The sequence below is a fragment of the Nerophis ophidion genome, linkage group LG29, assembly GCF_033978795.1.
Source record: "Nerophis ophidion isolate RoL-2023_Sa linkage group LG29, RoL_Noph_v1.0, whole genome shotgun sequence".
NCBI lineage: Eukaryota > Metazoa > Chordata > Actinopteri > Syngnathiformes > Syngnathidae > Nerophis > Nerophis ophidion.
In genome coordinates, this window is record NC_084639.1 from 1,159,962 (window position 1) to 1,172,802 (window position 12,841).

Sequence of the window (12,841 nt, forward strand, 5' to 3'; positions counted from 1 at the left end):
TTTTTTTACCTGTACTCAAGAGGGAGAGAGGAAAGAGTAGAGCTCGGTAGCCATCATTTCTGCTCGGTTGGTAGAGTGGCCGTGCCAGCAACCTGAGGGTTCCAGGTTCGATCCCCGCTTCTGCCAACCTAGTCACTGCTGTTGTGTCCTCGGGCAAGACACTTTACCCACCTGCTCCCAGTGCCACCCACACTGGTTTCAAAATGTAACTTAGATATCGGGCTACACAATGTAAAGCGCTTCGAGTCACAAGAGAAAAGCGCTATATAAATATAATTAACTTCACATTAAATCAAATAATTTACTGTATTGTGAATTGTGATTGAAAAGTATGCCAAGAATAAACGTGTGGAATGTTTATTAAAAATATGTATCATGGAATAAAAACAGTATTTTCCAATAGATGTCCTTTACTTGACATTCTGTCTTGTCAGTCTCCCGCTACGTGTCTTGAAGCCTGCAACAAAAAGTAAGTTTACCACACTTACAGTATAATCTACAAAAGGTTTATGTGTATCAAAACACATGCAAACTTGTTAGCACACGCAAAGCTGATCTAAATATTTGTCGATTAATGAGCAAAATAAGGAGTGCAATCCATCCCATCCATCCATTTTCTACCGCTTATTCCCTCCATTTAACATATTTGTCTTAATGATGTATGCAGAAAATATGTTGATTATCAGAATGCCCACAATACTGGGAGGAGAAAATGCAAATACAAATCACTCAACATGAACAGTGAGATTTATCAATGCTGAAAGTGTCCTGCAGGCAGTATCGTGCCTCTTAAAAAGTCTGAAATCTGCGTGCAAACTGGCATAGTTGCACACAGGGCTGTGAGAAAGGAGGCCATCACGCTGCAAAGACAACTGACATAGTTGCACACAGGGCTGTGAGAAAGGAGGCCATCACGCTGCAAAGACAACTGACATAGTTGCACACAGGGCTGTGAGAAAGGAGGCCATCACGCTGCAAAGACAACTGACATAGTTGCACACAGGGCTGTGAGAAAGGAGGCCATCACGCTGCAAAGACAACTGACATAGTTGCACACAGGGCTGTGAGAAAGGAGGCCATCACGCTGCAAAGACAACTGACATAGTTGCACACAGGGCTGTGAGAAAGGAGGCCATCACGCTGCAAAGACAACTGACATAGTTGCACACAGGGCTGTGAGAAAGGAGGCCATCACGCTGCAAAGACAACTGACATAGTTGCACACAGGGCTGTGAGAAAGGAGGCCATCACGCTGCAAAGACAACTGACATAGTTGCACACAGGGCTGTGAGAAAGGAGGCCATCACGCTGCAAAGACAACTGACATAGTTGCACACAGGGCTGTGAGAAAGGAGGCCATCACGCTGCAAAGACAACTGACATAGTTGCACACAGGGCTGTGAGAAAGGAGGCCATCACGCTGCAAAGACAACTGACATAGTTGCACACAGGGCTGTGAGAAAGGAGGCCGTCACGCTGCAAAGACAACTGACATAGTTGCACACAGGGCTGTGAGAAAGGAGGCCATCACGCTGCAAAGACAACTGACATAGTTGCACACAGGGCTGTGAGAAAGGAGGCCGTCACGCTGCAAAGACAACTGACATAGTTGCACACAGGGCTGTGAGAAAGGAGGCCATCACGCTGCAAAGACAACTGACATAGTTGCACACAGGGCTGTGAGAAAGGAGGCCATCACGCTGCAAAGACAACTGACATAGTTGCACACAGGGCTGTGAGAAAGGAGGCCATCACGCTGCAAAGACAACTGAACAGAGAAGCCTTTGTTCTACGTGTGCATGTCATATTTGGACTGTTAGAAATAAAAAGAAGAAGATATATATTCAGCAATATCATTTTATAGCTGCTGGACAACTTAAAGGGCCGATTAAACCAAAGTCTATTAATTTATGTTGTTTTTTAATGGTATTCCTTTTTTGATTTAGAAAATATGCACCGTATTTTTCGGACTATAAGTAGCAGTTTTTTTTTCATAGTTTGGCCGGGGGTGCGACTTATACTCAGGAGCGACTTATGTGTGAAATTATTAACACATTACCGTAAAATATCAATATTATTTATCTCATTGACGTAAGAGACTAGACGTATAAGATTTTATGGGATTTATGGATTAGGAGTGAGAGATAGTTTGTTAAAGGTATAACATGTTCTATATGTTCTAGTTATTTGAATGACTCTTACCATAATATGTTAGCTTAACATAGCAGTTGCTTATTTATGCCTCATATAACCTACACTTATTCAGCCTGTTCTTCACTATTCTTGATTTATTTTAAATTGCCTTTCAAATGTCTATTCTTGCCGTCTGGTTTTATCAAATAAATTTCCCCCCAAAAATGCGACTTATACTCCAGTGCGACTTGTATGTTTTTTTTCCTTCTTTATTATGCATTTTCGGCAGGTGCGACTTATACTCCGAAAAATATGGTATTGAACAAATATATAAACGCAACACTTTTGTTTTTGCTCCCATTTATCATGAATTGAACTTAAAGATCTGAAACTTTTACTACACAGAAAATATATATTCCTCTCAAAAATTACTTACTGGGTGACATGTCCGGTGAGTATGCTGGTCATGCAAGAACTGGGATGTTTTTAGCTTCCAGATCCTTGCAACATGAGTTAGTAAATGTTATTTATAAAGGTGATGGCCTCGGGTGATTAGTACAACAATGGGGCTCAGGGTCTCGTGACGGTATCTCTGCGCATGGAAAATGCCATCAATAAAATGCACGTGGTTTCGCTGTCAATAATAACATACCAAAACCTCTGTATTGTGCCAGACGCCATTGAGTGTGAGCATTTGCCCACTCAAGTTGGTTAAGAAGACAAACTGCAGTTAGGTCGAGACCCCGATGAGGACCACGAGCATGCAGATGAGCTTTCTTGAGACAGATTGATTGATTGATACTTTTATTAGTAGATTGCACAGTTAAGTACATATTCCGTACAATTGACCACTAATTGGTAACACCCCAATACGTTTTTCAACTTGTTTAAGTCGGGGTCCACGTTAATCAATTCATGGTAGTTTCTTACAGTTTGTGCAGAAATGCTATGGTTAAGCAAACCAATTGTTGTAGCAGCTGTCCGGGTGGCAGGTCTCAGCCAATCAATATGGTCTGCGGCTGTGAGGCCAGTTGGATGTATTGCCAAATTCTCTGAAACACCTTTGGAGGCGGCTTATACTAAACGGCCTGGGCTACTGGGTGTGAAGTTGGAGAAGATGCAGGTGGAGGCCCCCTTGGTGTCCTGGGTTGTAGATTACCTGACTGACAGACCACAGTATATGCCACTGCAGGACTGTGTGTCTGACAGGCTGGTCAGCAACACCGGGGCCCCGGAGGCTACAGTACTCTTCCCCCTTCCTCTACACCATTTACACCACCCATTTCCACTATCAGTCAGAGTCCTGCCACCTTCAGAAGTTTTCTGATGACTCTGCGATAGTGGGGTGTATTGAGGAAGGTGATGACGAGGAATACAGGACACTGGTGGAGGACTTTGTCACATGGTGTGGAAAGAACCACCTCCAGCTCAATGTTACGGAGACCAAGGAGCTGGTTGTGGACCTGGGAAGGAGGAGGAGTACTCTGGCGACCCCTGTTTCCATCAAAGGGGTGGATGTGGACATGGTAGAGGATTATAAATACCTCGGAGTACACATGGACAACAAGCTGAATGGGTCAAAACACGCTGAGGCCCTCTACAAGAAGGGACAGAGCCGAATCTATATTTCCTTTGGAGGCTAGGATCCTTCAACGTCTGTACAAAGATGTTGAAGATGTTCTACGAGTCGCTGGTGGCAGGCGCCCTCTTGTACGCCGTGGCCTGCTGGGGCAGCGGGCTGAGAGTGAGGGACACATACAGACTGGACAAGTTGGTAGAGAAGGCCAGTAACAAGATGGGAGTGGAGCTGGACTCTCTGGCGGTGGTGTCAGAGAGAAGTCTAGCAAAACTCCTAGCCATTATGGACAACACCTCCCACCCACTACACTCGGACCTTGCAGAGAGAATGAGCACATTCAGTGGAAGGCTCAGACTCCCAAAATGCAACACGGAACGACACAGGAGGTCCTTCACACCGACAGCCATCAGACTGTATAATGCATATGTTCCTTGACTGCACTTAAATGTAGAATATATTTATATTATTCATATACATTATATTATTTATTATTATCATTGTTTATTGTGAGCGAACTGTGGTGCTGAATTTCCCCCAGGGATCAATAAAGTACTTTCTATTCCATTCTATTCTTATGGCGGAGAAATAAACATTTAATTGACGGGCAACAGCTCTGGTGGACATTGCTGCAGTCAGCATGCCTACTGCACGCTCCCTCAAAACGTGCGACATCTGAAGCATTGTGTTGTGTGATAAAACTGCACATTTCACAGTGGCCTTTTATTTTGGACAGCTCAAGGCACACCTGTCAGGTGGGATGGATTATCTTGGCAAAGAAAAAATGCTCACTAACAAATGTATACAGATTTGTGAACAATATTTGAGAGGAACAGGTATTTTGTGTTTATAGTCAAAGTTTTCGATCTTTGAGTTCATTTAAATTGGGAACAAGAACAAAAGCGTTGCGTTTTTTTTTTTGTATTTAGTATAACTCCTAAAAAAAATGTCTTGCAATATGCAGTTTGATCATTCCTGCTGCAAATAGTATACATACTGTGATTCTATATTGCAGAAAAGGTGTTAGATGATCGATATGTGCCATAATCTAATATAAGCCCCCCTCCAGTGTGGAGAGCATAATAACATGAATGTAGAGGGAAAGAAGTGTTTCCAAGGGCACATAATGCTTCTAGTACACAAAAATAGGGTGATCTGTGCCACTTTTGCTGCTATCAATTGCACAAAGTAGATCACATACAACACGTCCACCAACAGTACATGCAATTTTATAGTTTGCGCACACAGATAAGTGTGTGGGAATTGGATCCTCAAAGATCAGGCTCTTAATATTTTCAGAAAATGGGAGTATTATTAGAATCAGACCTGCAGCTGGCTCTGTATTGTTCTTTTTCCTCCTGCCTGACGTGGATTTCGGTTCTTGCTGAGGTGTGTTTGCTGATCTTCTTCTGGGTGTGGCTTCTTCTTGAGGTCCATTTTCTTCTTCCTTTGCTGCTTTTGTGGGCTTTTTGGCTGCTTTTTTCTTCACTGTGCTGTCAGAGTTGTGTTTCCTGGACACCTGAAGTACAGCCACAATGGGGTTAGATTTCTATGTGCTGGTGGTGATTACCTACTGAATATACCTTTTTCTTGCGGGGGTAATCATGGTCTGCATCTGTATCTTTTCTCTTTTTGGCCTTTGGAGACTTTGATTCTGGTGTGTGAGAAAAGATAAAGACACACTAAGCTTTCTCTTATGTGTAATGGTATCTCAACTATTTTTTCTGGCGTTTACCTTTAGGAGCCATAGGACCTGGATCGCCCTGAAATGACACCATTTTCTATTAGTCAATACATGCTACAAATATAGTTGTTACGTATGAAAATGTGTTTGCATACTTTGAACCACATAGTCCTGCCATTGTGGTCGCGTACAGACTTCATTCCATCCACATAGTAACACTGCAACCAGGCCTCAAAACCTGAGTAGTCTTTCTTCTCTGGATCGTAACCTTTCCCACCTCCATAAACAAAAAGTCTAAATAAGAGGAGCACCTTTGTGTCGTTGTCTTCCCCCCACCCCGATCAACCTTGAAACATGGATTCTTACCTAAGTTCACCACCTCCAGCGGTACTGTGTGGCAAAGTCTGAGCAGGTCTGTATTCTCCTCTTCCATGTTGTCCTTTTTGGCTCCCTTAACATTTTTGGGCAAAATAAACTGTTAATAATCGAGGTAAAATACTTGTTTGTACTTATTTGACCTTTTTGCTATGGATCTCCTTTTTTACAGCTTTCTTGTCTTCACACGCATCCTCTGACTCGAGGCCTTCCAGCACAGTCCGGGCAGGCACAAAGGGTGGAATGTTCAACCTGGAAGACACACATGGGCATCTTTCCAAAAACAGAAGGTATTTTGTGTGGAAACAGTGCTACACTTTTATAGTAAACACATTTCCAAGTGAAATTAGGAATTGCTTGTTTATTCATCCAAGATGATTAGAATCTGGGGAATACAAAAACATTCTTCACTCTCCTTTTCAGATCACGGTGACCTGAGTATGTATCTTCATTCAATGGTCATTTCTTTTACAGCAGGCTCTTTGGTGAAGTGTAATATTATTGCTAGGAGTCTTGCAAAAGTACTTCACACAGTGGGCACGGCTGTAACAAAATAACACTGCAATGTACTGTCAACATGTACAAAACCCCAAACCAGTGAAGTAGCACGTTGTGTAAATGGTAAATAAAAACAGAATACAATGATTTGTAAATCCTTTTTAACTTATATTCAATTGAATAGACTGCAAAGACAAGATATTTGATGTTGGATCTGAGAAACTTTTTTTTTTGCAAATATTAGCTCATTTTGGAATTTGATGCCTGCAACATGCTTAAAAAAAAGACCGAAAAAGTTGAGGAATGCTCATCAAACACTTGTTTCCCATAGCAAAGCAAAATTGAAGATGAGATCTCATGTATGTCTTATATATATCTCCTAGACATAAAAGAGCACTAATGGAGACCAAAGTAGTTTTCTCCTTCTTCTCAAATGTATCTCCTGAGAAATAAGGCTCACAGTGAGCACTATGAGAGATCTCATAGTTGTCTAATAGTTATCTCTTTTCCCCATTTCAACTAAGACCAAAATGAGAGATGAATGAGCTGGTCTCCAATATGTCTCAATTATGACTCAGTGAGAGAAACACCTGGTTTTGTTTCTCACTACTCACTGTTTGAGTTCTCAGATGTCTCTTTTCTATTTCGGCAAAAAGACAATTGATGAGTATTGGTTTCAATATGTCTCAATGATGTCTCAGTGAGAGATATACTTGGTTTTGTCTCTCACTGCTCACTATTTGAGTTGTTAGATGTACCCGTTTTCTAAAAAAATGCATTTTAATGGGCTCAATTTAGTTATACCTCAATCATATTCCAGTTGATCTCATGCCAACATTGGGAGAAAATAATGAATTCAGACAATATGGATATATGGTCTGTAATCTAAATGGTTTATTTAAATAAAGTTGGACTTAATTTGTTGATTTCTTATCCACACGTCATGTACAGTAACTCAGTGACTACAATTGTGAGATTTAAAACTGAACCCAAACAATACTGATATGATCACAAGACACTTTGTAAGAGCTTTTAACATTTGTGAACTTTCTAGAGCAGTGGTTCTCAAACTCTTTTAACAAAGTACCACTTCAGAAGATATTTGGCTCTCCAACCACCATCATAAGGACTAATATTAAAATGTAGTAGCATAGTAGGCCTATGTATTCATTAAAAAGGACAGTGGCTTTATTAAACAAGTAAATGTAATATATTTGCCACTGAAATATTACACACAATGCAAAAACATCATCAACAATGATACTCCATATACAGTACATATTTACAGAATCCACGGCAACATCACATCAGTGTGTATTTTCAGAGCATTTATAACAATGATTAAAGATTTGATTTGTGGCTTCTTAGGCCAGTTCAGTTCTTCATTATTTCAAACTTTTCAAGTGTGTTGGGGAAATGAACTGCAATCACTATGCCAGGCATAGATGTGAAGTCAAGGAAAACAACTTTACCCAATATGTCATCCAAGAATACTACTGTACTGCAGAGGTTTCCAATAGGGGAATAACATGACTGCATGTCTCATATGTTACACTATCTTGCAGCAAAGAAAAACCTGCATGTTTATATTCACCAACGAGGGCCCATTTGGCACATGAATGTGCTGTGGTAAACAAGAAATCAATCTGTACATACTTTAAAAAAAGGATGAGAACCTTTCTTCTGACACACTGGTCCCACAAAGCAGGCATTTTATTTGTTTACTTTCTATTGGCCCAAAACAATTCTTGGAGGATTTATGTAATATAGTAGGCGATGATGCAGAGTGGGATAAAAAAAAGTTTTGGAACTTCTGCACACTGTTTAAGCAGTCTGTGTTCAGACTATCGGGATAAAGCAACTTGAACATTTTGAGCATATGGCTTAGGGCCTTACCTGTGACTTTAGGACAGTTTACATAACCCATGCTGATCAGAAGGCACTCTGCCATGGTTTCTGATGCATTGTCATGTATTGGTTTGTCTGTTGTGTCCTTGAAATTGGACTCTTCTGCACACTCCTCACTCAAACCATCTTCAAATCCTTCATTAAACGTATGTCCGTCATTGTACATCCAATCCCCTATATCAGGGAGAGCTTCCTCAAATGATTGAAATGGATCATACTCAGCATCGACATGTCATTCAGTTGTTAGGCCATCAGGAGGATGTATGAGGGCTGATCTGGAAAATGGTTTTCCATTCTCTTCGATGGTCAGAAGTAGAAATATTTTCATGTGCTGAAAGTAAAATAGAATACAAATCACTAAAGGTTTTTGATAACATTTTGTCACAAGGCAAAACGTATAACATCTCAGCATATCGCTCACATTCTTACACTCCAAAGTTTGTCACATTTGAGCAGGATTTGCTTTGAGACAAAATTCACAGCAAAACATTATTCAGCCACAGAAGATGGTGGGTGTACCTGGCAGGTGGGGAGAGGCTTGATGTTCCAGAGTGGTACATCCTGCACGGTCACCTGAAGGTTGGATGTGTTCCATTTGAAGAGCAGTGTTTTGGGCTCCTTCAGGGGGCACCGCCTCATGCAGTGTTACCCTGCTGCTACCCCCTGACACAAAGAAGAGGAACCAAAAAACTCTAAAGATTCAAATCATTGAAAAAAAAAACAGACAAAACAAGAAGGAAGTTGACATAAATTGAACACATTATACAAATCCAGCTAATGGAATGCATTTCCTTTTTCCCCACATCTTGAGCGCATTGTAGTTCATGTTTACGTATCTTCTGTGTTTGTGGTAACACATCATCCACAGTGTTAAATGTAACTCATCACAATACAACACACACTATAAAAAGAAAGTTGTGGATGCTAATGCCAATCATTAGTAAATACACAACAGCAAACCAAACCTATGAGAAAGGATCTTGACGAGGGATGCAACATTATTGTAAATATAACCTTATTTTGATTTCAAAATTGTCACAATAATGCCGTGATGTGTGACGCTATCAAACGAGAACACCAGTCGCTGTGTTTTTTTCTGACAATATTAAGTGGGCTCATCTGAGAAGTAAACTGGTTCTCCCATGAAAACCCGCCGTGTGGGAAAACAAGGTTCAAACGGGACATTATAGAAGGGCGAAAAAGTGGAAGTGTGCAGGAGTGATGGGAACGTTTGTGCTTAGGTTAGCCGAGGAATTGTTGCTGTGAAATATTTCTGTGCCTATAACTGTCGTGTTAGTTGAACCTTAAACAAAGTCTGCATACTGCAAGGTAAAGCATGCCACGTTCATCCAGACCATTTCCAAATCGACCCAGAGCCCTTGCAGCTCACCAGAGGAAATGTGGACATGCACAAAATAAGACATTTGCTGACACTACACACCACAATGTCTACAATAAGTTAGGGAATAGGAGTAATATATTAGAATGAGTTATATGTTAGAACCGTTATTTGGAAAATATCGTTCATGTGAAACCAAGATGTCAGCAAGGGAAAATATGCATTTGTGAGGTATTTACATGATTAAAAGTCAAATTATTAGTTAACTCTTAAGAATCAGTATTCTACAAACTAATACAATTTGGACTGCAAAGGGCAGTTTCTTAGGAAGTTCAAAGTTTAAAAACACTCAACTAAACAGCAGTGATGTAACAATATCAAAATGTCATATCACCGTTACTGTGACCAAAATGATCACTGTTTGCATTATAATGGCAGTATTGTTGAATGTGCTAAAAAGGTCATCAAACCCACAATAATACCAAGTTGTATTGAAAAAAAAACATACCGGACACACAGTATAGTTTCTTGGCAAAAGAAACATTATTGTTCTACATTGGATGTTTACTGTTTATGTCAGTTTAAAGACACTTATTTGAAAATGTTGGTTTTTGTGTGTTACTTGAAATTCTGCACCATTCCTTTGCACCTAAAATACCTGTTTTTAATGATAAATATGATTGCAACATATGAAAATGATGTTTGTGTTCAATTACAGTAAGTGTGTTTATCCTAAACATTCCTCCCACGTCATTTAACACACTTTGACATTTTTGTAACAATATCTTACCCTGGCTTTAACACTATGACGATATCATAGCGTGAAATGTTGATATTGTTACATCCTTAGTCATGACCTGATGTTACCTACCAGCTTTAACTTGGAGGTGAAAGGTTCCAAAAACATGAATTACACATGCTGAGATAACTCCTATTTGAAGTTTCATTCTTCATATGTGCTAATGTAATCAGGGTCAAAGAAAGCAATATTTTCATGTTTGTTCCTGACAAACTGTGGACAGCTTTTTATCTGTAAATCTCAATCAGAACTACTTGACTTCAAGAAAGAACAGGCATATACATATAACTTACTTGGACATTGCTGGTCATTCTCCACATTCACATAGGTGCATGCTGCAGGACGGGATGACTGCAGGAAGAAAAAGAAAGTATCACATATTATATCTGCTGCCAGTTTAATGCACCACCACTATACCAGTCTACTCAGCAACTTTACAGTCCTTCTTGATCTTTTATTTGATTCCACTTCTTTACCAGTTCTTCTTCATCCTTTTCCAGCTTTTCCTTTTGTCATTTCGACACTCCAATACTATATAAATCAATCAATCAATCAATGTTTATTTATATAGCCCCAAATCACAAATGTCTCAAAGGACTGCACAAATCATTACGACTACAACATCCTCGGAAGAACCCACAAAAGGGCAAGGAAAACTCACACCCAGTGGGCAGGGAGAATTCACACCCAGTGGGACGCCAGTGACAATGATGACTATGAGAAACCTTGGAGAGGACCTCAGATGTGGGCAACCCCCCCCCCCCCTCTAGGGGACCGAAAGCAATGGATGTGGAGCGGGTCTAACATGATACTGTGAAAGTTCAATCCATAGTGGCTCCAACACAGCCGCGAGAGTTCAGTTCAAGCGGATCCAAGACAGCAGCGAGAGTCCCGTCCACAGGAAACCATCTCAAGCGGAGGCGGATCAGCAGCGTAGAGATGACCCCAACCAATACAGGCGAGCGGTCCATCCTGGGTCCCGACGAGCGGTCCATCCTGGGTCTCGACTCTGGACAGCCAGTACTTCATCCATGGTCATCGTACCGGACCCCCTCCACAAGGGAGGGGGGGACATAGGAGAAAGAAAAGAAGCGGCAGATCAACTGGTCTAAAAAGGAGGTCTATTTAAAGGCTAGAGTATACAGATGAGTTTTAAGGTGAGACTTAAATGCTTCTACTGAGGTGGCATCTCCAACTGTTACCGGAAGGGCATTCCAGAGTACTGGAGCCCGAAATGAAAAAGCTCTACAGCCCGCAGACTTTTTTTGGGCTTTGGGGATCACTAATAAGCCGGAGTCCTTTGAACGCAGATTTCTTGCCGGGACATATGGTACAATACAATCGGCAAGATAGGATGGAGCTAGACCGTGTAGTATTTTATACGTAAGTAGTAAAACCTTAAAGTCACATCTTAAGTGCACAGGAAGCCAGTGCAGGTGAGCCAGTATAGGTATATATGTATGTATATATGTATATAAAGGTATATACAGTATAGGTATATATGTATGTATATATGTATATACAGTATATATGTATGTATATATGTATATAAAGGTATATACAGTATATATGTATGTATATAAAGGTATATACAGTATAGGTATATATGTATGTATATATGTATATAAAGGTATATACAGTATATATGTATGTTTATACGTATATAAAGGTATATACAGTATATATGTATGTATATATGTATATAAAGGTATATACAGTATATATGTATGTATATATGTATATAAAGGTATATACAGTATATATGTATGTATATATGTATATAAAGGTATATACAGTATATATGTATGTATACATGTATATAAAGGTATATACAGTATATATGTATGTATATATGTATATAAAGGTATATACAGTACAGGCGTAATGTGATCAAACTTTCTTGTTCTTGTCAAAAGTCTAGCAGCCGCATTTTGTACCAACTGTAATCTTTTAATGCTAGACATGGGGAGACCCCAAAATAATAGGTTACAGTAATCGAGACGAGACGTAACAAACGCATGGATAATGATCTCGGCGTCTTTAGTGGACAAAATGGAGCGAATTTGAGCGATATTACGGAGATGAAAGAAGGCCGTTTTAGTAACGCTTTTAATGTGTGCCTCAAAGGAGAGAGTTGGGTGGAAGATAAATACAGACAAAGGTTGCTGGAATATAGCTGGAACTTCTTGTAAATGTAAAACTCTATATTATGTGTTCAGTAATGTATATTGTTCCACTTCAAATGTTCTCTGAACATTTATTTCTCTCATTGTTATTTCACTTCTTGTTATTATACTTACCTCGGTGGAGGTAACTATCACAACTTCTAGCAAGGTGCTTGCGGCATTTATAGCTCTATTTCCGTAACTGCGTGACGTTCCAGTAGTTTAAAACAAATAACTGGTGTGTGTTAAAGTCATATAAATACCAAAAGAGAAACAATAAATGGTATTACTTACTTTCAGTTGTTATTCCTTCGATGCTGAATATTATTTCTTCCCATCGAAATCATTACATCCGCCCACTTAA

At 40.0% G+C, this 12,841-nt stretch overlaps 1 protein-coding gene across 1 annotated transcript; it reads right to left on the reverse strand.

The window, feature by feature from the left end:
- Positions 1-341: 341 nt before the first annotated feature.
- On the reverse strand, positions 342-12,841 carry LOC133546119 (endonuclease 8-like 1). Its single transcript, XM_061891966.1, has 8 exons — positions 12,772-12,841; positions 10,606-10,663; positions 5,912-6,020; positions 5,760-5,844; positions 5,549-5,670; positions 5,445-5,472; positions 5,293-5,363; positions 342-5,228 (listed from the first exon to the last, which is right to left on the reverse strand). Exons 2-8 carry the CDS (start codon positions 10,611-10,613, stop codon positions 4,842-4,844), a joined length of 810 nt encoding a protein of 269 aa, XP_061747950.1. The 5' UTR covers positions 10,614-10,663; positions 12,772-12,841; the 3' UTR covers positions 342-4,841.